Source organism: Phodopus roborovskii, unplaced genomic scaffold (assembly GCF_943737965.1).
Source record: "Phodopus roborovskii unplaced genomic scaffold, PHOROB, whole genome shotgun sequence".
NCBI classification, from domain to species: domain Eukaryota; kingdom Metazoa; phylum Chordata; class Mammalia; order Rodentia; family Cricetidae; genus Phodopus; species Phodopus roborovskii.
The window spans coordinates 14,168,705-14,196,319 of record NW_026125052.1 but is presented as its reverse complement, the minus strand read 5'-3'; the positions used below and the strand labels follow the sequence as shown (position 1 = coordinate 14,196,319).

The window sequence follows — 27,615 nt, the reverse complement described above, 5'->3', positions numbered from 1 at the left end:
GGAACTACAATTCCCAGAAGGTGCTGTGGCAGGACTTGCCTCTCGCTACGTTTCTATTGGTCGGTGTCTGTTAACGCGGGCCAATAGAAAGTGAGTTCCTTAATAGGTGCCAAGATGGCGCTGCCTACGATATAGAGCTCGGTTTTCTGGTAGGCTTAAATTTGGGGAGATGGTGAATGAAAGAAAGGGGGGAAATACAGCTTCAGGGCTGAGGAAGGTAGAGGAAATGGGGAAGGGGTAGATCTGGGTATTGGGTGGTAGTGGTGAGGGGCACAGCTAGAGCGAAGGGCTTAACCCCTTCCTGCTCTCTTTAGGGCTTTGGACTTGCCCGTTTGACACACCTCTGTCCCAATTCAGGGAACGATTGCTCAGAAGGGGAGAATGTGACAGAATCTCTACCTTGCCTCCTCTATTTCTACTCCGTCTAGTTTTTCTGTCTCGCCTAAGTCTTGCCGAATTCCCCTTCTATGAATCTCTCCCCTGTGATTTTCCTCAGAACCCCGTCTCTCCCCGCGTTCCAATTTTAAACTCCCACCGCGCCACCGGCCTCGCCTCCGTGGAGTGAAATCATGAAGGTGGTGAACCTGAAGCAAGCCATTTTACAAGCCTGGAAAGAGCGATGGAGTGACTACCAATGGGCAATCAACATGAAGAAATTTTTTCCCAGAGGAGCCACTTGGGACATTCTCAACTTAGCAGGTGTCTGGTACAATGGGGAAGGACGGATGAGAGGGTAAAAGCCCCCCCCCCCAAAAAAAAAAACCTCTAACCACTTAGCCTGTCTTTAATTCCCTTTGCAGAAGCACTCCTGGAGCAGGCCATGATTGGACCGTCCCCCAACCCTCTCATCCTCTCCTACCTGAAGTATGCCATTAGTTCTCAGGTAAACATTCCCATACCCTGGCTTTTTGAAGAACAGTTTTCTTATAAAGCGAACGCTTCGTTTTTGTGATGAACATTACACTCATTTGCTCTCGACATATACATTTACAATTAAAACTTATTTATAAAATTATGGGACAGGGGTGCTACAGAATGCAGGTGGAGGTTAGAAGGCAGTTTGTGGCGTTGGCTCTGTTCTTCCCACCTTCATATAGATTCTCTGGGGATTTGAACTCACGTCAGCAGGATTGCATGCTAAGCACCTTTACTTGCTGAGCCTTCTGGAAAGCCCCTTGTTTCTGTTTTTGAGAGAATGTCTTATATAGCCCAGGATGGACTTCAATCCCTAGGACCTGGATGTGCTAGGCAAGTGCTCGTCGACCTTTGAGCTATATAGCCCTACCCCAGTATTTCAGACAAATCCCCTGGGGATTTGGTCCTAGTACACAAGGAATGTAGAAGGTGGTACAGACTTCACTAATCATTGATAGGATGGGTTTATGAAATGTTTAGGGCCTAGTATGGAAACAATGGGAGGAGGGCATGGATGTGATGCCTAGACCTTTCTGAGCAGTCAGGGAACGTTTTCTAGAGGAAGTTACTTTTTAAAAAGATTTTTTCATTTTATTACTTCATGTGCATGGGTATTTTGCCTATATTATGTCTGTGCAACCATGTTCAGGCAGTGCCCGTAGAAGCCAGAGAAGGGCATTGGCCCCCTTGAGACTGGAGTTACAGACAGTTGTAAGTTGCCATGTGGGTGCTGGGAATCAAACCCAGGTCCTCTGGAAGAGCAGTCAAGTGCTGTTATCCTCTGGCCATTTCTCCAGACCCTAGGAAGTGATGTTTAAATAGAGCTCTCAGTGTTGAGTTGGCATTAGCCACACAGATTAATGAGAGTGAAAAGCAGAGAGGAAAAGTATACACGGGGTGGGAAGGAGAGATCATAAAATATTTGTCACTGAAAGTAAGGGCTGGAAATACAGTTCATGGGTAAAGCATTTGCCTAGCATATACAAGGCCCTGGGTCTCATCGGTGGTGCCCAAAAGAGCTGAAGTTAATGTGGCATTACTGCAGCAGAGCTGGACTCTACAGAGGTTCTGCGAATGTGCATGGTACACATACCTGATATCATAGGGATTAAAGCAGAAATGTTAGGCTCACTCATCTAGAGGTAGGGATATGGTGCTTGCTAAGCATGGACAAGGTCCTGGGGTTTTTTGTTTTTGATTTTTGAGACAGGGATTCTTTATGTAGCTCTGACTAGCTTCAAGCTCACTGTGTAAATTAGACTGACCTTGAACACATAGAAAATCCACCGCCTCTGCCTCAAACTCTGAGATCAAAGGCGTGTACCAAGGTCCTGGCACGATGAGCCTGCAACCTGAGAGCATTTTTATAGGTAGAAGAGAAGAAGGTCAGAAGTTCAAGGTTATCTGTGGATACATAATGAGTTTGAGGTCATCCTCAGAGAGAGAGAGGTATAAGTTTTAAGATAACAGTAAAAAGCCAGATGTACCTTTAATGCCAGCACTTGGGAGGCAGAGGCAGACAGATGTCAGTGAGTTTGACGCCAGCCTTGTCTACAAAGTGAGTTCCAGGACTATTATAGAGAGAAACCCTGTCTTGAAAAACCATTTAAAAAAAAAAAAAAAAAAGGCTGTTAAATTCTTTCACATGCTTCTGCATTCAGTCTTTGTAATAAGGCTGTCTTTCTTGACATATAACAAAAATCTGACTTCACATGACATGTCAAACATTTGATTTGATAAGGAAGAACTTTTTTTTTCCTAGATAGGGTTTCTCTGTTTTGCCCTTGCTGCCCAACAACTCACTCTGTATAGACCCGGCTGGCTTCAAACTCAGAAATCTGCTTGTCTCTGTTAACCAAGTGCTGGGATTAAAGTTATGCCCCACCATTGACCAGCAAAGAAGAACTATTTTAAGAATAAATGTAACTTTTATTTATTGGTGTTGTTTGTGTATAGATGTGTGAGTGTATAACATTGCAGCTGTGTGACAGTCAGAAGGTAACCTTCAGGAGTTGATTTATTTTCCTTTTACCATGAATTCTACGGATGGAACTCAGGTTTGGTCATCAGGCATGCGCCACAAGCACACATAGTCATCAAACCCTTCTGGCCAGCCAGCATAGGAGATATATTCTAATAAGCTTTTTGGATAGGTGGATGTTCGTTACTTTTTGCTTCTGTTTTGTTTTGGGTTTTTTTTTTTTTTTGTTTTTTTTTTTGCTTTTGTTTTTGTTTGTTTTCCAAGACAAGGTCTCTCCTTGAAGCTCTGGCTGTCCTAGAACTTACTGTGTACACCAGGCTGGTCTCAAGTCAGAGATCCACCTGCCTCTGCTTTCCAAGTGCTGGAAAAAGGCATGTGCCATCATGCCTGGGTTTATTCTTTGTTACCATACTAAACTTTAACAGGTACCCGTCACATCTGGGTTTATTATTTGTTACCATACTAAACTTTAATAGGCACTATGAGCTCCATCATAGATGACTCTGTACAGAATTACAGTCAAGTCTGTTAGTCTCTCTTGCACTTTTCTTGTGCTGGGGGTCAAGCCCAGCAGCTACATTTACTAGGTGAGTGCTCTTCCACCTGGATAAACCTCCAACGGCCCTTTTGTACTTTGAGATGCTCTTTTACTAATGCATAATTGTTTGTTTTGAGACAGTCTCCCCATGTAGTTCAGGTTGACCTCAAATTCCTACTCCTCTTGCCTCGGCCCTCCATTTGCTAGGTTACAGGAATGTACTGCAGTTTTGGAGCATTGTGTATGATTTTTGCAACATCATGAAATGGTTCTTTTGGAACTGTGTGATTGAGTTATACAGATAGTCTAGTTGTTGCCACATTTAACTATACTATATCATTACACATCATTGAATCTCTGGGATACTCCACTGTGCAGCTGTGAGAAAATGTGAGCTAGAAGGTAAATTATACCTTAGTATTTAAAAAAAAAACATTCTTTTACATTTATTTTGTGTGTGTATGTACCATCACATACACATGGAAGTCAGAGGACAACTTTTGGGAGTTGATTATTTCCTTCCACCATGTGGGTCCTGGCTATCAAACTCAGGTTGTCAGGCTTGGCAGCAGGAACCTTTACCTGCTGAGTCAATTTCTCAGTCTTATCTTAACCATAGCTGGGGCTTCAGGTCCCTCCAAAAAGGTGTTAGGGACCCTAAGGGCTCTGTGAATCATACCTTGAGATCTTCGGGCTAGCACTTCAAGTAGAGTGATGTATTTCAATTTTTGGGTTGTTGGGGCATTTTTGCTTGTTGTTTTGTTTTGTTTTTTGAGACAGGGTCTCTTTAGTTCAGCCTGGCATTACACTCATGGCAATCCTTCTGCCTCAGCCTTCCAAATTTGGGAGTTACAAGTGTAAGTGACTGTGACACTTGATTTAGGAAAGTGGTTTAGAGAAGTAGAGGTCAGATAATAAAGGACCTGTGATAATGTGAGGAGTGTGTATTATCCCATAATGGCTAGTCATCATGTAGGGAGTTTTAGGAGGAGAAATAGTGCGACAAGATTTTTGTTGGCAGAGAGAGTGCCTAGTGGGTAAAGAAGTATGAGGACTGGCGTGCAGATCCCCAGAACCTAAGTAAATGCTGTGTGAGCATGGCAGCCTGCCTGTCATTCCAGTGCTTGGAGGGCAGAAGTGAGATGTCCTGAGCTAATAATAGGCCAGCTAATTGAACCTTTCCAGTGAGTTCTGTGTTCAGTAGAAAGACCCTGCATCAAGGAATAAGGTGGTGAGCTGTCACAGACTTCAACCTCAGGCCTCCACATGCATGTGCCCATAAATGCATGGGTACCAGCACACATAGGGACACACATATGTATATTCACACATACCATAAGCATGAGGAAAAACTTTTGTGTGTGTATATATTTAAATGTATAAAATTAGGATAAGATGCACACACAGATTTTGTGTATGTATGTTCTTTCTTTATTTCTTTTTTTGTTTGTTTTTGTTTTTTGTTTTTTTGAGACAGGGTTTCTCTGTGGCTTTGGAGCCTGTCCTGGAACTAGCTCGTGTAGACCAGGCTGGTCTTGAACTTACAGAGATCCACCTGCCTCTGTCTCCCTTGTGCTGGGAATAAAGGCGTGTGCCACCATCGCCCAGCGGTTGGAATATGTTCTTTGGGTGGCCTCTGAGGATGGAACCCAGGGCCTTGTGCATGTAAACAAGAAGCCTACCATCTAGCCTCACCCCAGCCCCAAACAGCCCAGATATTCAGTGCTTATTATTTATTTAATTTATTAACTTTTATTTAAATTAAAAACAACCTTATTTTACATACCAGTCCCGGTCCCCTCCCCCTCCCGTCCTTCCATTCCTCCCACCAGCCCTCCATTTACTTACTTATCACCAGTCCTATGTATTCATGTCACCAAGGTCCAAAATACAGCAGACGGGCAAGACATTTCCATTCTTCTGGAGACTTCCCCTTCACTTTTTGTTCTGTCTCCTTTCCCACAGCCACCAAATCACTTATGTCAACAAATTCGCCAGGTGTGGGCTCCATGAAATGTAACCCTTTGGTGTGCTGTGGTGTGGTGTGCTGTGTTAGGAAGGGTGAGTGGGAGCAGGGTTCCTCAGCTGGGAATGCCATTGCTGGCTCTTCCTTCCCCCTGGCAGCGTGTTTGCTGCCCTGATAGCACTCAGGACTTACCGTAGTTTCCCCACACCCTGCTCCCTCAAACCGTTGTGTAATGGTCCCTGTTTATTACAATTTAAGTTGATTATAATTTGTTTCTACCACAGTAATCATTGTATCATGGAACATCCTTCTACACATTTACCTGCATATGTTGGGGAAATACCTCTAGGATAGAGACTTTAAAAAATTGTAATTTCTGGCTGGGTAGTGGTGGCACATGCTTTTAGTCCCAGCACTTGGGAGGCAGATTTTTGAGTTTGAGGAAGTTAAGTCTCTTAGTCTTCCTTCCTTCCTTCCTTCCTTCCTTCCTTCCTGCCTCCCTCCCTCCCTTCCTTCCTTTCTTCCTCTCTCCCTCCCTCCCTTCCTTCCTTCCTTTTTTCTATTTTTGAGACAGGGCTTCTCTTTGTAACAGTACTGGCTATCCTGGAACTCACAGAGATCTGCCTGCCCCTGCTTCCAGAGTTGCCACCAAAGCCCAGCCACAGTAAATTTTTTTTTAATACTTTTTTTTTTTTTTTTTTTTTGGAGGAAAGGGCAGAGTCTCACTATATTGTAACCCAGGCTACCTGGAACTTGCAGAGAGACTCCTTCAGTCTTGGGATTAAAGCATGCACCACCACCTCCACACCCTGCTCATTTCTGCCAACACTTTTTTTTTTAAGGTTAATTTATTTATTTTATGTATATGAGTGCTCTAGCTGCATACATACCTTTACATCAGAACAGGGTACCAGATCCCATCTTAGATGGCTGTGAGCCACCATGTGGTTGCTGGGAATTGAACTCAGGACCTCTGGAAGAGCAGCCAGTGAGTGCTCTTACTCTTAACTTCTGAGCTTCCTCTTCAGCTCTTGTATTTCTTTTTATAAATCATTTAGGTTCTTTTTTTTTTATTTTCTCAAGTAGATGAACAGTTGTCTCAGCCACCTTTATTAAATAGGCCATCCTTGGCCATGGCTTCACTTATAGACAGAGCCTGATAGATTTGTTCTTTTTTGCATGAGTGCTTTACTGTTTTGTTGTTTGTATTACTTGTTATGCTAGGCCTTGTACATGTTAGGGGAGTGTTCTAACCCTGACCTAGTAGCCCAGCCTTAGCAGCTACCTCCTGTTTTAATTACTATGGTTTGTTCTGTTGTCTTTCATTTGTTTGTTTGTTTGGTTGGTTTTGGGTTTTTATTGTTTGTTTGTTTTGAGACAAAGTTTTTCTGTGTAGCCCTGGCTGTCCCGGTCTCTCTGTAGGCCAGGCTGGCCTTGAACTCAGAGATCTGCTTGCCTCTGCCTCTCAAGTGTTGAATGCTAGGATTGAAGATGTGTACCACCACTTATCCTGCCTATCCTTTCTAAGGTAGATTTTAAATGCCTCATCCTTCTGTCTGTACTTGGGAAGTGCTGGGATTGCAGACATGCACCACCATGTCTGGCCTATATATAATATAGACTGCATATAATACCTGGGTAAAACTCCTTTAGTTGTTTTGCTTTTGTTTCCTTCCTTCCTTCCTTCCTTCCTTCCTTCCTTCCTTCCTTCCTTCCTTTCTTTCTTCCTTCCTTCCTTCCTTCTTTTCCTCTTCTTGTTTTTAGATGGGGTTGAATGTGCCTTGAACTTACTGTGTTGTCTCCTACCTAAGTGCCAAGATTTCAGGCAGGAGCCTCTTTGCTCAGCTTTATGAGCTGGAATTGAACCGAGGTCTTTATGTTCATTTGGTCAGCACTGTGCCAACCAAGCTACATCTCCAGCCCTAGGATTTTCATTTTTTGAAAACTCATGTCTTGAGATTGGAGAGTGTTTCATCAGTCATAAGAGTGCTTTTTAGCTCTTCCAAAGAACTCAAGTTTGGTTCCCAGCACCCTGTCTAGTAGCTCACAACTTCCTCTAACTCTAGCTCTAAGAGATCCAATGCCCTCTTCTGGCCTCCATGGGCCCCCACACCACACATCACACACACATACACATAGACACACAAACACAAATAAAAAACAGTCTTTAAAAAGATGTTCTTGGCTGTCTTCAGGCATGTCAACTTACAAACAAATTGTAGGTTCAAATTTATGTAGACATTCTAGAAGCACCGCTCTGGTTGCAGCTTGAAGGACAGACAAGGTGAAGGGAATGGAGGCAGAAGGCAGAGACCATTTCCTCTGATCATTTTGTTGGTTCTTGTTATGGACTAGATAGTAACCATTTCACTTTTGCAATCCTCTTTGTGCTCCGATGCCACTGTTCTGTTTCTGCAGCTTGAAAGCAGAGAGAGGCAGTATGTAAATGAGGAGGCAGATTTGGTTTTAAGATGTAGTTCTCCATTCCTGACTTAGGCCAGTCTAGTCATTTAGGTGGGAGGTGACACCAACATGAACTTAGGAAATAGCAGCAGATGAAAGCGTTCAAGAACAGTTTAAGACACTAGTTCTCAACCAATGGGTGTGACCTCTGGGGGTGGAATATTAGATATGGTGCATATCACATATTTATAATTCATAACAGTATCAAAATTACAGTTACGAAGTAGGAATGAAATAATTTTATGGTTGGGGATCATCACAGCATGAAGAATTGTATTAAAGGGTTGTAGCATTAGAGCAGTTGAGAACCATTGGTTTAGGAGGTCATATTGAGAGGGTTTGCTGATTTAACTAGGTGAAGGGAGTGAGAGAATAGGTCAGAGGTGAAGCTTGGCTGTCTGGTCTGGATGCCCGATAACAGATAGCATCATTAGGAGACAGAAGCAGAGTGGTGTGGTCCCTAGGGTTGGGATGTAAGCGAGGGCAGCAGGTGATTCTAGCCTTGTTATGTTTGTGGTGCTGGTGTGGACTGTCTGAGGAGACAGCAGAGGTAGCATTTATGCCTAGAAATCAGGAGTCTATATGTGAGCTGTTGCTTTAGAAATATATAGTCATTTTCTGTTGTGACAAAATTCTGGAGATAAGCCACCTTAGAAAAGAAGGGTTTGTTTGGGCAAACTAGCTAGCTTTGCCGTTTCTAGGCAGTGATGTGGTTGAATAGCATGCTAGAAGGATGCACAGGGATAAAGTTGTTCACGCTCTGGTAGCTAGGGAGCAAAGAAAAGCAGAGGAGGAGGAAGCTGGGGACAAGATACAGTCTCTTAAAAAGGTACCTCTCTTCCTCCATTTAGGCCCTGCCTCTGGAAGTTTCCACTGCCTTCCAGTAGTGTCATCAGTTTGAGTCCATGTACCGATTAATCCAGTCAGCTCTCAGGGTTATATCCACTAGCTGGAAGCCAACCCTTCCACACATTCATCTGTGGGGGCAAATCCCAACAAGTCCTCAGACTCAGATGGTAATGGAGGATGTTGCCATGAATGACATTGCTCAGGGAATGTGGACAAGAGAAATGGTCCATGCCAAATTCCTGAGACCTAATCATGTGTCAAGAGCACATGTAAGAAACAATCCGAAGAGAGCAGAGAAGAAACCATCGCGAGCATTTACGAGAATAAGAAAAGGAAAGGTTGAAAGTCAAGGGTGTGTTTGATGATGTCACCTGCTGCTAGGAGGAGGCTGGTTCCATCAAAAGTGAGCCTGTGGGTTTAACAGCAAGAGTTTGTCCGATGGTTGTGATGAAAAAACTGATGTCTGGGTCAGGACAGATTACAGATTCCTTGTGAAGAGCAAGCAGAGCGTGTGGAGGGGGAGACTCGAGTCCGTGGGGAGAGCAGAGAGGGTGATTAAATGGAAATGCAACGTGGGGTCTGTGGGACGCTCTCTCTAAAATAGAAGACTTAAGATGTATAATAAACACTGACAAGGAGAAAGGCTGAAGTAGGGTGTACATGAAAGACCATGACCTGTCAAGTGCTATGCAAAATTAGTAATTTATTCTTCCTCCAGAGTTAAGAGGCCCTTTGGTACGGTACTGAGCCTGGAGAGGGCACTTAGGAGTGGTTGGGGGTGTTGAGTATGAAGAGGAGCAAGAGGATTAGACAGCTGCAAGGTCAGCCTGGGCTAGCCATGTGTGCAGACCGCTACTCCAGTCTCTAGCCTCGAGGTCCTGTGTCAGCTCCAAGTGAGTGTGTCTAGTTGGTAGAATTGTTAAGACTGGAATGGACTTAAGTCCTGCTGGGAAAAACAGGTCACCAGTGGTTAGTACTTTCAGGTGTGTTTAAAGCAGCACTTAACTGATATATTTAAAAGAAATGTACAGAATTCACCATCTGAAGGTCATTAATTCATTTTGTCATTTTGACTAATGGCGTTGCTAAGAGCACACATTATATAGCTGGGTGGGGGTTTCTTTCCTTGATGTGCCCCCCCCCTTTTTTTAAATGTCTTTTTATGTTTTTAAGTTGAAATATCCAGCTCCCCCTACAGGCTGGCATCCAGCAAGCTTCAGTTCTTCTCCAAGCTCTCGCTATGGGGACGTGGGTTATAAATAAACAAACACTAGCCTGGAACGGCATGGTCATTCTGTCCAGGCAGGTTCCCAACTTTCTGATCACCGTCAGACACTGGCTTTGGCGTCACAGTATGTCCTGCTGCTGATGGCTCTGATTGCTAATTGTCTGTATTTTGCCCCTGTTCATCCATGAGCACTAGTTTAAGATGTCTGACCCAGTCTGTCCAGATGATGGAGACACCAGATTCTTGCCCACACTCTGCAAGAACACAGCACACAGTTATTGTTATTCACACTGTTTAGTATTGAACCCAGGGCCGCATGCGTGCTGGGCTAGCATTCAATCACTGAGCTACATACCCATAACCTGCTGAGCTAAGAATTTAAATTCATTCAGAACAAATGATTTCTTTCAAACTGGTTCTCTATGGTGGTGAATGTATGTTACTAACAGAAATATGCTGCAAGGTAAAAAAATTTCAGATTGTGCCTCATTCAGTTAACTGAAACAATGAAAACTTCCTGGGGACAAGGCCCAAGGCCTGGTGCTAGGGAAACAGATATGAATTTAATATCATCTCTTCCCGCAGGGAATTTACTTTCCAGGAAGAATTTCTAGAAATGTATTTTGGAAATGCTAGTTAAATGAGATCTCATGATGAAATAACTTGAAGACTGTTGCTTGTGCACTTTGGGAAAGGGGGATATGTGTGCCAGGGTGCATGTGTGGAGGGCAGAGAACAGGTTGGTGGGAGTCAGCTCTTCCCAGCTGTGGGCTCTGGAGATTGAACTCAGGTCATCAGGTTTGGCAGCAAGAGTCTTTATCTACTGAATTATCTCTCATTGGTTATAAATACATTATAGCTTTGAGCTGTCTTACAGCGAGGATGAGTGTGTTTATGTGTTCTGTTTGTTTCTCAAGACAGAGTTTCTGTGTAGCCCTGGCTGTCCTGGAACTCACTCTGTAGCCCAGGCTGGCTTGGTATTTACTCTGTAGCCCAGGCTGGCTCTGACCTTTATAGCAGTCCTCCTGAGTGCTGGCTTTACAGATGTCTGCCATTTTATTTAACTTTTGTTAGTGCAGCTTTGGCAGCAGTTTTGGGAAGTGCTATTTTAAGGATCTGTTTTAATTTAGTCATTCTACGAGCATTGTGGTGATCACCGAATAAAGTGATTCCTTGATCAAGTGAAGGCAGTAGCCTCCCAAGTAGACTGCAAGGCTGTCACTGTGGCCTTCAGGGTCACTGGTATGTGTCGTTTTTCTGGTGCAGGAGCTTGAACCCTGGGCCTTGCTCACCTAGGCAAGTACTCTGTGGCACTTTACTGCTCAGCTGCACCCTCAGTCTGGACAGAAGCAGTTAGTGTGGAGAACTAGTGTACATGCTTACACATAGCTCTGTGCTTCGGATTGACTTTAGGCCAGCACTGAACACCGAAGTATGTCTTTGGTTCAGCAGAATCACACTTGACATCCCTGCCTAGCTGGCCTGAGGCTGAGTTTGGTTCACTTCCCTCTTACACAAAAGGTTATAGAAATAAAGCAACATTGCCTTCACTCTTGGTGGCTCTTCTGCCCACTAGTGGCCAACTAAACCTTAATTATTTTTGGCAAGGAATAGCATAAAAAGACAAAACAGAGTACCTTTGAGTACTTGAAAGTCCTGTCTGTTGGCTATATATGGATGCCATTTGCAGGAACAAGGACAGCACACAACATGATTGTGTCTTTTAATGAGCTGAGGAAGCCTCTGGAGGGGTTGGGGATTCAGGGCTGTGGCAACTTAAGTGTCAGTGTTTGCCTCTCTCAAGGAGATGCCTTGTCTGACTGTCCGGTCCATTCTTTCTAGATGGTGTCCTACTCCTCTGTGCTCACAGCTATCAGCAAGGTATGACCATGGCCACTGAGAAGCTGTGGGAGGGAACAGAGGTCCCATAGTGACAGACGAGGCCTACTACCTTGGCCACTCTGGTCATGTGTCCCCTGAGGCTTGTCAGGCAGCACTGATGCCTCTGCTTAGCATTGTAGGCTTCCCCTGGAGGGAGGAGGTCCTGGGAATTTTAGGAACACATTTCCATGTGGAGAGGATGTCTGCAGCCCACGGCAGAGGGAGGAGGAGTAGACCTGCACACAGCTGTTGACTAGACAATGTTGTAGCCTCTCCATTGTTCTTTCCCAGTTTGAGGACTTTTCCCGGGACCTGTGCGTCCAGGCTTTGCTGGATATCATGGACATGTTTTGTGATCGACTCAGGTAAGAGATGGGTGAGGAAGCTCAAAACATTCCATTGTTCTTTCAGTGCTGAGGAAAAGCCCATGGTCTAGGAGACAGACTGAGACCACCTGTGGGTTCCCATGTTTCTCCCACCTATCCGCCCACCCCAGCTTCCCTAGCTAGTCCCTTAAGACCAAGTGCCACTTCTCTCTTTGGAAGAGCAGGTTTAAAATCGTGTCTAGTGGATGCTGGCTGGACTAGGATCCTGCCAGCTTTCCAGCTCTAACCCCTAGTAAGGGAGTGCCAGAGACTCTGGGGGAACATTGGTGTGGGTTGGATTTCCGCTTTTGGAATAGATACAAATTTTCATCCTTTCTGGGTAGTTGCCATGGCAAAGCAGAGGAATGCATTGGGCTGTGCCGAGCGCTTCTTAGTGCCCTCCACTGGCTGCTGCGTTGTACAGCAGCTTCTGCAGAGCGACTCCAGGAAGGACTGGAAGCTGGCAGTCCAGCCACCCGGGAGAAGCAGCTTGCCTTGTGCCTGCAGTGCCTGGAAAAGACCCTGAGCAGCACCAAGAACCGAGCTCTGCTGCACATCGCCAAACTAGAGGAGGCCTGTACGTCCCGTGACTCCCCTGCACCCTGCCTGCTGCTGCTTCTGTGGCTGGTCCTCTGATTGAGAGGGGAGAGGCAGGGTTGCCATCCACTTCTTTCTAGAAGGATCTGAAACCATCCCACTTCCTTTTCTCTCCCCATAAGCATTGCATACATCCCAGGGACTTGGGCAGGGTGGCGCCCGAGCCGGTCAACCAACAGGTATTTACTGAGCATTCTTGTGTGCCCAGCACTGTGCCAAGTACTGGAGGTGGGGGAGGGAGGCTACCAAAGGAGCATGTGGCAGGGTCCCTGCCCTCAGCAAGCTTATTCACTGGTGGGGAGTAAGACTCTAATGCCATGCACCTGAAGGAAATTCAAGGACGAGACAGGCACATCATCCGCTCTGGTCTGTCTCCGTGTTACTCGTCTAGAAGCATATGACTCAGGTGTGACCTGGAACATTCGGTTAAACTCAGTGCCTGTCAGGACTGTGTGCTGTTATCTCCTAACTCCATCCAGTTCTGATGTTAAGTGTTGGAACCTTCCAGAGCCTGAGAACAGGGCAATCTATGGGAGGGAAGTCTTCCTGCAGTGGGACCTGAGGCCACAGTTTTGTTTGAGCCCCAGTAGCTAGGGCCACCTAAGGGTCCCTTTTGTTTTCCATTGACATGGATGCTACAGTGGGTGACATCCATGTCTTCAGGGCTCAGTTGGAGAGCTTGTTAGGGGATTAGTCTCTATTTACTTCTCCAAATTGCTTCATCTGGGGAAAGTCAGGAAGGAGAGTGATCACTGTGTCAGAATGGGCTGTACTGACAGTTTTTCTTCATCTGTTTTCTTGTTAGTGTTGGCAGTGCCTTGCCTTCTTGAGCACTTGATAAATGTTTATTGGTAGAAAAGTAGATGAATACTTAATGGCTCTCAGGTCTTGGTTGTCTTTTTCTTACCCTTGTGCTACATGGAGGTTAATTGGCTAGCTGGTGCCATCATTTATCATTTGAACTTTGGAATTGTAACTAGGATAAGTGACAAGTAATTAAACACTAAGCGTGTGCTATGGGCCATGAGTGCGGACATTTAAGAGAAAGGCCAGTGGGCTAGCCCAGTTGGATAAGCTGTTAAGGGAGCAGAAACTTGCCGGGCATTGGTGGCGCAACACTGAGGAGGCAGAGGCAGATGGATTTCTGTGAGTTTGAGGCCAGCTTGATCTACAGAGCGAGTTCCAGGACAGGCTCCAAAGCAATCCAGAGAAACCCTGTCTTGGAAAAAAAAGGAGAGAGAGAGAGCGAGCAGAAACTCAAGCAATATTGGCAAGGTGCTTACAGCTAGCTGCCTAGAGCAGAAGTGATTGCTGCTATAAGTCTGGCCTCCTGGAGTGGCCCACTCCAAAAGTGACTCGTGGCCCCTGTCCCTGCCTGCCTGGCCACTGAAGTCTGCACCTACCATTCCCCATTGCTTGTGTGTCTCCAGTCATGTATAGTCCCTGGAAGTCAGGCCCTTGGTGTGGTTTCTAGGGTGTTCTGTGCCATGCTGCCTGTTCCCCTTATAGAAACAGTGCATGCTGCCCCCAAGACCCTGCCTCCACACCCTCTTCAGAGAAAGCCTTGCTGCGTGGTTTCATGCGCCCAGGGAGGGCCACAGTCGAGGAGTTTGGGGCCGTGCCCTACTTCTCCTTCCCAGCATGTTTCTGCCTTGCTTTTTCTTCACCAGCCTCCTGGACTGCCATTGAGCATTGTCTTTTAAAGCTCGGGGAGATCCTGGCCAATCTCAGCAACGCCCAGCTCCGGAGCCAGGCTGAGCAGTGTGGCACACTCATCAGGAGGTTAGGGTCTGGGGACGTGGGAAGATGGGGTGTGTGGTCTGTTCTTCCACTGCCTCTTCAGTCCCTAAGCTGTCCCCGTGCGTGTGTCCCCTCAGTATCCCCACCATGCTGTCCGTGCACTCGGAGCAGCTGCACAAGACTGGCTTCCCCACGGTCCATGCACTGATCTTGCTTGAGGGCACCATGAACCTGACAGGGGAGATGCAGCCCCTGGTGGAGCAGCTGATGATGGTGAAACGCATGCAGGTGGGTGTGGCCAAGCAAGGTGGGTGTGGCCGGTTAGGGCAAGAGGGAGGAGCCTGGTACTTGAGAGGAATGGATTTCCTCTTGAGTCCTAGTGGAGTATAGACTCTAGTCACACAGTTTTGTTTTCTGACCTCGAGTTCCTGGTTCTGAGCACTGGAGCTGGAATCCTGCTGAGTAGTCCAGAGACCCAGTCAATCCCTGGAGCCTGTGGAAGGGTGCTTGGATCTGGGCAACCCTCACTCACACTTCCTCCTTGGACTCTCCACAGCATATCCCCACCCCCCTTTTTATCCTGGAAATCTGGAAAGCCTGCTTTGTGGGACTCATTGAGTCCCCCGAGGGTACTCAGGAGCTGAAGTGGACGGCTTTCACCTATCTCAAGGTACTTGGTGTCATGGAAGCAACCGAGAGAAGCGGCAACATGCTGGACTTTTCGTGTATCCCCCCTCCTGGCTTCTTTAGTCCAGCCCAGTGAGTCTCCAGCACAAGCTCCACTTGGCTATTTTCTCCACGTCTCTGCTGGTTTAGCTACTTGGGGCTCTGCTGTTTGTCCAGCTCATCCTTAACCAGACTAGGTCAGGGCAACTAAGAGAGCGAGGGAAGCAGCCTTGGTCCCCTCTGAGCCACCATTCTTTCCTGTAGAGGTGGCAGAGTGGGGGCCCATGTCCTGTAGGGGCGGCAAGTGCTTGGGTAGCCATAGGCTACTGGGTAATGTCCACCCTGTCACTGTAGTGCCCCTCCTTCAGTGCCCGTGGTAGGGAATGGGGTCTTCTGTGCTGAGAGAGAGAGAAAGGACACTGATCTCCCCTCCCCACCATGCTCTAGATTCCACAGGTTTTGGTGAAGTTGAAGAAATACTTTCATGGGGAAAAGGTAAGTTAGAGAATGGGATGAAGGGTGTGGGAACAGATAAGGAAGAACAAATGCTCTCTCTCCTTGATATTTCAAGATGGGGTTTCTCTGTATAGTCCTGGTTGTCCTGGAACTCACTCTGTAGACCAGGCTGCCTTTGAACTCACGGGGATCCTCCTGCCTCCATCTCCTTAGTGCTGGGATTAAAGGGGTGGGCCCCTCTACCCGGCTGAGGGTGGGTCTTTTAGGCCGCAGCTGAGTGGTAGTGTATTGTGCCAGAGGAAGGCCGTGTGTACCTGTGAGCAACCGTGTTCATCCTTACACATGGCCAAGACTCCTGTGGCGGCTTAGGCTGGCTCTCTTCCACCCCAACAGGAAGATCACCTGCAGTGAGTGGAGAGTGTGTGCCCACCATCTCCCTACCTGGTTCCTGGGGGCTAGTAGTGGTCACAGCCTGTTTTCTGTTTTACTGAGCAAGGTGTCCTTGTGAACCTGCACTCAGGCTGTGGGGGCCTGGAGGACACAGAACCCAGATGGGAGTTTCTGACTCTTTGTAGGACTTCACTGAGGATGTCAACTCTGCTTTTGAGTTCCTGCTGAAGCTCACTCCCTTGTTGGACAAAGCTGACCAGCGCTGCAAGTACGAACCCCCACCCCCTCCCCTGCCCCACCTGCTTTACTGGGAGGTGTTCCTAGTCCTTCTTTGCTCTGTGTCAGATGAGCTGCAGGGAGCTGTCTTCCTGCTGGACCCTTTTGTCAAGAGTGGGAGGCAGCAGATTCATAGTTGCCAAGACCCAGAGCCCCTCCACCTGTGGGTACTTGAGTTTTCCTCAGCCTGAAGGAGGGAAGAGACTGGACAAACACTCCTTGTTCCCAGCTCTCTGTTCACTTCCGTCCTCTGGCTTTCCTTTACAGTTGTGACTGCACAAACTTCCTCCTCCAAGAGTGCAACAAGCAGGGACTCCTGTCTGAAGTCAATTTTGCCAGTCTTATAGGCAAACGGTATGTTGTGAGCCCCCTTGGGTTGCCTTAAGGCCCCTTGATCTCCCTCTCTCTTGCCAGACTGGTTTCTGGAGCCTTTTCCTTCCTCTTTGAGTCTGAGTAACAAGTGACTGAGACAGACCATCTTCGGTCCAGGGAACAGGACCGTCAGAGCAGGGTTTCATACTCTGAACGGCTGCTCTCTGACTTGTCCTCGTTTGCAAGCAAAGGATGAAGAGAACACCTTCATCTCCCTTAAATGCACCTTCAAAATGGGCATAATGATAATGACAAATTGAAATGGATGTAATATTGTTTACATTTCCAATCATAAACTTCATCCCAACTTGTTGTTTTTGTTGTTGGGTTTTTGTTTGTTTGTTTTTCAAGACAGGGTTTCTCTGTGTAGCTTTGGGGACTGTCCTGGCACTCGTTCTGTAGCCCAGGCTGGCCCCAAACTCACAGAGATCCACCTGCCTCTGCCTCCCGAGTGCTGGGATTAAAGATGTGTGCCACCAGTGCGCAGCCAGATTCTTTGGTTTTTTTTTTTTTTTTGCCATGCTAAGGATTAAACCAGTGCATGTGAGACAAATGCTGGATGGCTGAGCTACACCTCCAGCCCCAAAGTTTCCTATGTGCTTCCATCTCCTCTCTGCTTTTGTTTCTGCAGTTGGATTAGAGAATTTCTTTCTTAAAAAACAGAGTCTCACTATGTAACTCTGGCTGGCTTAAAATGCAGACAGAGGTCCACCTGCTTCAGCCACCAAAGTGGCTTGAGAGTAAAGGTGCAAGCCATCACACCTTAGAGAAGATTAGAGAATCTATAAGGGTATTTTTCTTAGCCATGTATGGTAGCTCACATCTGTAATCTTAGCCTTGAGAGGCTTAATGAAGCAGGAGGATTACCTTGAGTTTCAGGCCAGCTCAGCGACAGTGTGAGATCTGTCTCCAGAAAAATAAGAATCCTCTTTGTTTCTGTCTTCTCGGGGTTGTGACCATAGCACAACAGATCGGGACCCCCAGCTAAAATCATCAGAAAATGCCAACATCCAGCCTAACCCTGGGCTGATCCTCCGGGCAGAGCCCACCGTCACAAACATCCTCAAGGTAAGTGCATGCTGCCTGTGCTGCTGTGGACCCCTTCTTTCAGCTTTTCTCTACTTCTGTTAAATAAACCGGGCCCACAGACCCCTCAGCTCTCTAGTGTCTGTGCCGAGCTGTTTTGGGCGTGGAAAAGGAGGGAGGCCACTGAGAGATGGCGTTACTGTGCCCTAAGTTCTGTAGTTGGTGACTCTCCCGACACCACCCCGTGAAGACACAGAAGGAAAGTTGCCAGCCAGACCCTCACTCACCCCCACCCCCACCCCCACACAAATACAGTTGAGCACAGAACTTGCAGAGTGAGGCGAGTTTTCAGCAGTGGTCGTCCTGTTGGAGCCAGGAAGTGACAGATTACATTTGAAAATGCAGTGTAGCAGTCAGGGGACACATACAGAGGGAACACGTGGCTAGGCTGTGTCTGGGAGTCTTCAGGGTCCTTTACTGACTTCCTGTCCTGTCCCCAGACGATGGATGCAGACCACTCCAAGTCCCCAGAAGGGCTGCTGGGGGTCCTGGGACACATGCTGTCAGGGAAGAGCCTGGACTTGCTGCTGGCTGCTGCCGCCGCCACTGGGAAGCTTAAGTCCTTTGCCCGGAAATTCATCAAGTGAGGAGAGCTGTACCTGATGTGGAATGGGAGGGGTGTCTGGGTATCAGTCTACCCTGAGGTGTACAGGCCAGGGCAGAGCATCCCAGCTAGAAACCTTGACAGAAGGTTCCCTTGACTCAGAGAGCTCTTATCTCTTCAGCTGAACATGAAATAAAGATGGTTGATAAGATAATGAGGTATTGGGCTATAGAGATGGTTCAGTGGTTAAAAGCACTGGCCGCTCTTGTAGAGAACCTGGGTTCAGTTCCCAGAACCCACCTGACAGTTCTGACAGTTCACAAACTGTCTGTACTCCAGTCTCAGGAGATCCAATGCCCTCTTCTGGCCTCTGCAGGAATCTTTTTTTTTTTTTTTTTTTTTTTTTCTTCTTTCCCTTTTTTTTTTCTTCTGAGATAGTGTCCTCTGTGTAACAGCTTTGGCTGTCCTGGAACTCACTCTGTAAACCAGGCTGGCCTCAATGCCTTCTCAGTGCTGGGATTAAAGGTGTGCTCCAACACCGCCCAGATAATAAGGGGTTCTTAACTTCTGTTGCTTTGGAAGGAGTTTCCTGGAGCTTGACACGTACAAATCTTTGCAACAGGGTCTCACTGTGTAGCCTAAGCTGCTCTCAAATGCTCCGTGTTGTAGCCTCTTCGGTGCTGGGGTTACAGATGTGAGCCCCCGTAGTGGTGGCGCTTTTTCTGTAATTATAACTCTTTTTATATTTAGCCTGTAGTTCAGGCTCTAGTGACCACCCTCTGAATGTGTAGCACCCCTCCACCCCAACTTCTGTCACTGTGCTCTTGCCCGGGTTGATGGCACCTGTTTTTGCTCCTCCTGCAGTCTGAATGAGTTCACTACCCACGGCAGCGGAGAGAGCAGTAAGTGTGCGCATCTGCGGATCCCATCTGCACTGAGGAGGGAGGGCGGGGAGGGGCCACTTTTGCTTATTCTGGGGAGACAAGGTCTCCTCTCCAGAGAGAGGGTAACACTGCCAGAACCACCCCCACCTCTCCACCTGTACCATTTCAAAATGGTTTGGGTTCTGCATATCTTGGTTTCCAAGGAAGGGATGATGTTCTCAGTAAGACCCAAGAAAAGGATTCTGAGCCTTAGAGCTTTGAAGGACCCACTTGGCCCCTGACCTTCCTTCAGGAAACCCTGAGCTGGCATGTAGCCTCCATGCTTGCCTACTCTGCATGAGGCCTTCAGTCCCCGTACCCCCGCCCCTATACAGAGCTCGGGGCCCTTGCCCTGGGCTGAGAGGTTGGCATTCTTGCCTTTCCCACAGCAAAAACAGCTTCTGTCCGTGCCTTGCTCTTCGACATCTCCTTCCTCATGCTGTGCCACGTGGCCCAGACCTATGGCTCAGAGGTGAGTGGGGTGAGAGCTAGTGCCCGCAAGAGTACGGGCCCCATTGATCTCCCAAGCTAGCAGATCCTTTTGGCCTGAAATCAGGTGCCTCCTATGTCAGTGGGTACCCAGCGTCCCAGGTCCTCTAGGGACACAGTCATACTGACCACTAGGTGGCAGCACAGCTCCCTGTCTGCCTCCCCTGAAGACAGGAAAGGGACCAGCAATTGAGCAGGGGACTGAGGCCCACTCCCTGGTTCAGCTCTGGCAGGTGCCATGCCCTCCTCGCTCAGCTGGTGCCTCTCTGTCTTACCCAGGTGATTCTCTCCGAGACCAGCTCAGGAGAAGAAGTCCCCTTCTTTGAGACCTGGATGCAGACCTGCATGCCTGAGGAGGGCAAGATTTTGAACCCTGACCACCCTTGCTTCCGGCCTGACTCCACCAAAGTAGAATCCTTGGTGGCCTTGCTCAACAACTCCTCAGAGATGAAGCTAGTGTTAGTGGCTAGGTCCTGACCTGGGGGTAGTCGTGGGGGCATTCTAAGATCCCCTCCCCACATCCTGTCTCCAGCTCCCTTGTAGTGATGTTCTTCCCGTCTGTATCCCTCTCTGTAGACAGATGAAGTGGCATGAAGCCTGCCTGAGCATTTCAGCAGCCATTTTGGAGATCCTCAATGCCTGGGAGAATGGGGTGCTGGCCTTCGAGTCCATCCAGGTAGCTGCATTTTTATCTGAGCGTCCCTCTGCTTGAAACACAGGGCCAGTCACTGAGAGCTTGTTAGTTTGCATACAAGCAAATCCTAAAGCCCAAGATCATGTTTTGGTATTAGTCTTAGAATCCTTGCCTTAACCACTTCCTCCTTCCCAGTTATCTTTGAGAAATCAAATTTGTGTTGCAGAGGTGTAGAATGTACCTTGAGATTTTGCATGTGACCCCCAGCTACCCCCAGAGGCCTTGGGAGTGATGGCCAGGGGGAGGCAGAGAGTCCCTACGTCGTTCTCTTCTGCTCCCCACAGAAGATCACCGATAATATCAAGGGAAAGGTATGCAGTCTGGCAGTGTGCGCTGTGGCTTGGCTTGTGGCCCACGTCCGGATGCTGGGGCTGGATGAGCGTGAGAAGTCGCTGCAGATGATTCGCCAGTTGGCAGGGCCATTGTACAGTGAGAACACCCTACAGTTCTACAATGAGAGGTCAGTGACCCCTGCCCTTTCGGCACCTCCAGGGTCTGGCGTTCCACTCTGATGCTCACTCTCGGCCTTTACCTTCTTCCCAGCTAGCTGCTCACTAAACCACTTCCTCTTCCATCCCGGCTCTGACCAGCCCACCGTGGCAGCTTGGTGCACGTTCAGGGCAGTTGGACTGTCACTCGCTTCTTCCCCTTTCTCCACCACTCCCTCACATTCCTATTCACGGATTCATTCAGCTGCCTCCGCAGATACTTGGTGTGTGGCTATGTCAGGAGTGTTTTAATCCTGCACCTCCCATGAGCAGGAAATATCGACCCCAAACAGCTTGACATCTGTCCTCAAGGCTCCAACTTCCAGAAAACTAGCTGAGGTAGAAGAGTAAAGGGATTAGCTGGCTGTGTCACTGTCGAGGAACTCTGAGCCATCTGCAGCTTTTATAGCTTCCCTCCCCCACCTCCAGCTGTCCTGGTGACCAATTCAAGTTCTGACTCTTCAGGGACTTCGCTAGGCAGAGTCCAGTCTCTCCATTTACTCCACTGTCAAGTTGTTTGACTGTTGGTTTTTAGTGGGGCAAGAAGCACGTAATAGAAAATTTACCATTTCAGCTGTGTTTGTGTGTGTCGTTCAGTATATGGGATCTGTTGTGAAACAGACCTCCAGGCGGTTTTCATTTTGTGTATCTGGGCCTTTTACCCGACAAACATTGTCCACCTCCCCTTCTCTCAGTTCCCGGCAGCTACCATGCTATATCCTGTCCCTCTGAGTTTGACTACACTGGATACTTCATATAACTAGAATTACGTAATATCTGCCTTCATGTGACTTTACTCAGCATAATTTCCTCAAAATTCATTCATATTCCAGCATGTGACAGGATTTCCTTCCTTCCTGTTTTTTTGTTTAATTTTTGAGACATGGTTTCTCTGTGTATCCCTGGTTGTCTTGGAACTCAAATTCAGAGATCCATCTGCTTCTGCCTCCCAAGTGCTGGAATTAAAGACACGTGCCCAGTGATATCCTTCCTTTTTAAGACCATATGCGCCCTTCCTGGCTACCACTCTGTCCTTGGGAGGCACTTGGGGAGCACTGCTCGTGAGTGTGGGTGCTGAGGCCAGCTCACAAGGCAGCTGCTTGGATGTTTTTGGAGTGGCAGCTGAAACCAAGTTTGGGAAGGGTCTGTAAGAGAGCACATCTGCTCTCTCCCTTGCCTATGGAAAATTTGCTTTGACATCATCCATCTCAAATGTGTGTGTGAGTGTGTGTGCGCGTGCGTGTGTGCTCGAATGCATGCATGCACATGTACTCACACATACATGTGCATGGGCACAGCGGAAATGGAGAGCTCCCCTGTGCAGGTGGCGGAGGAGCTCTGAAAGTAGCAGCATGGTCTCTGTGTCCCAGACCCCAGCTGCCTTCATAGCCCCAGATGTTCCTGAGCGGATTCCTGGCTGTGAACACTTTGCCCAGCTACCCAGGGCCGGGAAGAGTCCTAGGGGCTGCCCAAGGACCTCTTCTGGAAGTTACAGCTTACTTTGGGAGGAGGCCAAGTCTGGGCGGGGATACCCCCGCCCCCAAGTACTCAGCTCAGTGGGAAGTGATTGTATTTATTTATGACCCTGATCTGGCAGAGCTTAGGCCTGGGGGATGGGAAAGCTGGAGGGGGAAAGGAGAACAGAAAATCTGAATGGATTGGTACCTGCAAGAGAAAACCTCTGACCTGTGCCTCTTCTAGGCTTCATGCTGAGCAAGGACGCTCCCTGTCAGTAGTTGCTTGTATCATTGTGTCCTCCCCAAGTGTACAGTGGGTCTAATTCCTCAGCCATGTTTCCGTAACCTAATTCCAGGGGTAATACCTGCATGTACACTCCTTGCCCCCAGAGTGGTGATTATGAACTCAATCTTGGAACACATGTGTGCGGACGTGCTTCAGCAGACAGCCACCCAGATCAAGTTTCCATCCACGGGTGTGGACACGATGCCCTACTGGAACCTGCTTCCTCCCAAGCGCCCCATCAAGGAGGTATTGACAGACATCTTTGCCAAGGTGCTGGAGAGGGGCTGGGTGGACAGCCGCTCCATCCACATCCTTGACACCCTGCTGCACATGGGTGGCGTCTACTGGTTCTGCAACAACCTGATCAAGGTACCTGGGCCGGGGTGGATGTGGACAGCTATGTAAACTGGGGCCATGTGTGTTCTCAGTTGGGGTGAGCCGGGCTTCTTTGGGAGGTTGCTGGAAGCTGGGTGGTCTCCCGGGGAGACAGAGGTAGGGGTCTCACCTCAGAGAAGCACCTTCAAGTTGGGGTTGAATAGCACCTTTGACTATAGAGTGGCTGGAGTGTGAGAGCCCTAGGGTCCAGGTGTGCAGTACCTCAGCCGCTGCTTGCCCACTGCCCAGGAGCTGCTGAAGGAGACGCGCAAGGAGCACACACTGAGAGCGGTACAGCTACTCTACTCCATCTTCTGCCTGGACATGCAGCAGGTGACCCTGGTCCTGCTGGGCCACATCCTGCCCGGTCTGCTTACTGACTCCTCCAAGTGGCACAGCCTTATGGACCCTCCTGGCACTGCACTAGCCAAGTAGGATTCTCACCAGAGCTTTCCTGGTGTCCTCCCTCCTTGAGCCCCAAGCATCTACCACCCAGGATCAGGCACCCCAGCCCTGGTGCCAGCTCAGGAAACCGGGCTGTGCTGGGGGGGGGGCTGCTGCGTTATGGGGGGCGGCTTGTTCAGCATGAGCACACATAGCCTCTTTTGGGACCCTCTTAACTATGCTTTTTTCTTGGAACCCTTCGCCAGACTAGCTGTGTGGTGCGCCCTGAGTTCTTATTCCTCCCACAAGGGACAAGCGTCTTCTCGCCAGAAGAAGAGGCACAGAGAAGACATCGAGGTAGGCCCGCTGCTGCCTTGGTCTTGAGTTTGTTTATTCAGCAGACATTTTCTGATCACTTAGAGCAGAGAACTGCCTTCCCAGGCAGAGGGTGGGGTTGAGGCAGATTGTGTGTGGGCCTATTTGATTGGCCAGGGTCTGGGGGAGTGGCTTGAGCGGCCCCTGAGTATCCTTGATGAGGGTCCTTTCTGCTTACTAGGCAGAGGTTGGGATGTGGGAAGGGCCACGGCTGGGGATGCTAGCCAGGGACTAGGAAACTCACTCCTCTCCACTCAGATCTGACCTCCATCCCTCTCCAGTCCTTGGAGACTTGGGAGGTTGGGTGTGTGATAGTGACTCCTGCCCCCAGGACTATATCAGCCTCTTCCCCGTGGAAGACATGCAGCCTTCGAAGCTGATGCGACTCCTGAGCTCCAACGAGGATGATGCCAACATTCTGTCGAGTCCCAGTGAGCACTTGGGAGGTCACGGGCTTGCTAGGACCACTCATCCCTAAGGACCCGTCTTGGCTCCCAGCTGATGGCTATCAGCCAGTGTGGTGTGGGCAGCAGCTTGCACCTCTGTCCCCTAGTGGATGTCCTGCTGCTTGCTGGTGGGGACAGGGTTGCCGTTCTCCTCCAAGGGCCCTCCTGGCCCACATATATCCCTTTCTTGTCACCAGTTGGGAGATGAGAAGACACCCAGTGAGCTCACTACCTTGGCACAGCTTGTACCATTGACTCACTCACTCTGTCATCCTTCTAACCCAGAGACATGCCCTGTGGCTGAGAACAGGCCCCGCCAGGCTGCGACCTGGGGCTGCCCTCCCGCCTTCCTACCCAGAGGGCAGCCCATGTCACCCTTTATTTCTGCCAAGAGCTCTTTGTGTGGCATCCAAGTTCCTGCTTTTCCTGAACCTAGACATTTATTTCTCTGTAGCCTTATACAGACCAGGCCACAGCCACAGTCTTATGTGAAGGATAGATGCTGGCGGGCCACCTCTGACCTTAGCCAGGTCCTGAGCAAACAGATTGTGTATCTGTAAAATGGGCTTTGAGTGGGACAGGCAGCTTCAGCCGCACAGAGTGCCAAGATTGGCTAGTTCCCTCTCATCTCCTCTCCAGATCCAGTCTTTTCTGTGCCCCACATGTACCAGACTTCCCTGATGGTAGGGCCAGGTGAGGCTCCCCTAGAATCAGAGCTTATGCAGGACCCTCTCTGCCACTCCACAGCTGACCGCTCCATGAACAACTCCCTCTCCGCTTCCCAACTCCACACAGTCAACATGAGGGACCCTCTGAACCGAGTCCTGGGTGAGTCTTCCCAGCTGCGCCTACCTGCAGACAGAGCTAGAAGGGTCCTCAAACCGGGCGTTGGGGCACACACCTTTAATCCCAGCAGAGGCAGGCAAGTCTCTGTGAGTTTGAGGCCAGCCTGGGCTACAGAGTGAGTTCCAGGACAAGCTCCAAAGCAATACAGAGAAACCCTGTCTTGAAAAACCAAAAAAAAAAAAAAAAAGGCAAGGCCGCATCTGCCAGAGGGTTGCTCTGGGCCCCTGCCATCCAGTTCTGCTGCTGCCTGCCCTCTTTCCTCCATCTCCCCGCCTTGCCTGCTGTCCTTGGCTTCCTGTGTGAGCTCCCCTCCTTCCTTTCTCTCCTCAGTCCCCTTCTTCCTCATCTGACTTGTTCTAGAGCTCTGCTGTCTTGTTTCCCCTCTACGCAGCCAACCTGTTCCTGCTCATTTCCTCCATCCTGGGCTCACGCACCGCCGGCCCCCACACCCAGTTTGTGCAGTGGTTCATGGAGGAGTGTGTGGACTGCCTGGAGCAGGACAGCAGGGGCAGCATCCTGCAGTTCATGCCCTTTACCACTGTGAGTGTCCCAGGCGGGTGCAGGGGAGCCCCCAGAGGAGGACCCAGGGCCCACCTGTGTTCATCTGTCTGGCAGGTATCGGAACTGGTAAAGGTGTCTGCCATGTCCAGCCCCAAGGTAGTGCTGGCCATCACAGACCTCAGCCTGCCCCTGGGTCGTCAAGTGGCTGCCAAAGCCATTGCTGCACTCTGAGGAGCTTGGAGTGGCCTGGACGGGGTCCCAGCCCCAGCATCCCAGCAGGGAGAGTGAAGATGAGCCCAGGCTGCCCCATCCAGCGGTGCAGGGATGCGTCTCAGTCTGAAGCCTCACCCATTCCTGCTCTCTTCTTACCATGTCCAGCCACATCTCCTAGTTCCTTCTGTAATGTTCTGTCCTTGCCACCAGTACCCAAAGACTGTGAGCGGTCCCGATGGTTGTCCCAATTCTTGCAGTAGCTGCACTCCAAGAGGGACTTTAGAGGGCCGCAGTGTGTATATGAGTTTATTTTTATAACACATGAGGGGCAGTCCCTCTTGCTTCATTTGTAAATAAAGATCCTTGTGGCTCCCATGACTATTGAGTGCTGCTGGTGGCTTTGCTGGCTGGCTGGGGACAGTATCTTTTCCCTGCAAGTCTCTTGTGCTGTGGCCGGGGAGGGGCACAGTCCTGTGGTTGGGGAGGAGCTGTGGAAGGCCTGGCAGGCGCATTGTTCACAGGCCCCACTGGAATGATGAGAGTCAGCAGCACCCCCCACTGAAAGCGGAAAGGTCTGGTGGGAGGTTCCAGTGCTGTGCCGTGAAGGGCAGGATGTCAGGATGTCTCGTTCTTTAGTCACACTCCACCCTCTGGCCCAGAGTTCACTGTTCCTTCCAGAAGATTGTTGGAGGGACTCTACAAGTCCAGGATCGTGGACCTGTGAGGCTATGGGAAGAGAAATTGCTGAGGGGACTTTGAGAAGCCAATGGTGTGGAGGGTTATGGAGGGCTGTGGGGGGAGGCGCCTAGGTTGGTCCGGTTGGGCAGCTTCAACTGCAAGTGCTCTTCATGGCCACACCCCCACCCTTGCAGACATCTTCAGCTCAGCAGCCGAACCAAGCAGGGAAGTGTTCCCGAGGATGGTAGCAAGGAGATAGGGTTCATTAAGGGAAAGCCAGCCAAGGCAGAACTTGAGTTCTGATCCTGCCTGTAAAAGGCGTGGTGTCATGCTCCTTGATGGACAGCTTTGTGGAGGGCTGTTCATAGTGGTGAAGGGACCAGTCCTTCACCACACATGTCCAGTGTGCCCTAGCTGCCCCATCTCCATCCCTTTGGCCCTTCTCTCCCACCGACTCATCATCCATCTTCCCCAAGAAGCTGTGGCTTCAAGGCAGGGAACTGTCATTCAGGACATACAGAGAGCGGCACCCAGATCCGAGGGGTGAGCCAGAGCATCCCTCCTCCCAGCACCCAGATCCGAGGGATGAGCCAGAGCATCCCTCCTCCCAGCACTGTCCTCTCCTGCCATTCACCAGCCAAACCCAAGAAGGAAGAAAGACATTTACTGGATACAAAACACTTTATTATCCTCGAGCTTGCTTACAGTGAGCAGTGGGGCCTAGAGGGAGGTCAGACAGGTCCGCCTCCTCCTGTGCCAAACCCTCCCCACAGGGTTCCTCCTGCCATTCTCCCTCACACTCCCAGCCCAGCAAGGCTCTCAAAAAGAATCCAATAAATTCCAGGGCCAAACCTGGCTGCCTCTGCTTCAGGCCCTTCATTCCTCTGGGGACAGGGAAACCTACGACCTGGTTGACTAGAGCAAGGGATGCAAGAACCCATTGTGGGGACTCCGCTGTTTAAATATTAAACAGGGTTGTCTTGTCTCCCAAAAGGGAGACCTCCTGATGCTGCCGAGGCCCCTGAGATGCGGTGGTAGGGCTCACTGTGGCCCTTTGTACCACCACAGAGTTGGATGCCCGGCGCAGCCTCGGGGATCAATACTTGGTATTTACCTATCTCCCTCCAGCCCTGGGGACAGGAGGACA

At 49.2% G+C, this 27,615-nt stretch overlaps 2 protein-coding genes and 1 non-coding gene across 4 annotated transcripts in view; all 3 read left to right on the top strand.

The window, feature by feature from the left end:
- The window catches only part of Ormdl3 (ORMDL sphingolipid biosynthesis regulator 3), a 152,961-nt gene that overhangs the window by 62,014 nt on the left and 63,332 nt on the right, over window positions 1–27,615 (top strand). The gene's annotated exons all lie outside the window — the stretch shown is intronic.
- Med24 (mediator complex subunit 24) lies at window positions 85–26,115 on the top strand. 2 transcript variants are annotated; one of them, XM_051175887.1, is made up of 27 exons: window positions 85–149; window positions 497–699; window positions 801–883; window positions 11,783–11,821; window positions 12,113–12,186; window positions 12,531–12,763; window positions 12,906–12,962; window positions 14,454–14,565; window positions 14,661–14,811; window positions 15,080–15,193; window positions 15,637–15,684; window positions 16,221–16,303; window positions 16,579–16,665; window positions 17,646–17,751; window positions 18,210–18,352; window positions 19,178–19,215; window positions 19,626–19,708; window positions 20,005–20,183; window positions 20,302–20,401; window positions 20,704–20,879; window positions 22,755–23,019; window positions 23,275–23,456; window positions 23,676–23,766; window positions 24,116–24,215; window positions 24,978–25,058; window positions 25,468–25,616; window positions 25,692–26,115. In XM_051175887.1, the coding sequence occupies exons 2-27, from the start codon at window positions 570–572 to the stop codon at window positions 25,806–25,808; spliced, it is 3,021 nt and encodes a 1,006-aa protein (XP_051031844.1). In that variant the 5' UTR covers window positions 85–149; window positions 497–569; the 3' UTR covers window positions 25,809–26,115. The 2 variants fall into 2 exon arrangements, with proteins under 2 accessions (XP_051031844.1, XP_051031852.1); XM_051175895.1 differs by lacking the exon at window positions 12,906–12,962 and having other exon boundaries at window positions 25,692–25,927.
- LOC127221646 (small nucleolar RNA SNORD124) lies at window positions 19,391–19,494 on the top strand. Its single transcript, XR_007834460.1, has one exon. It is a non-coding gene; the product is annotated as a small nucleolar RNA SNORD124 (small nucleolar RNA).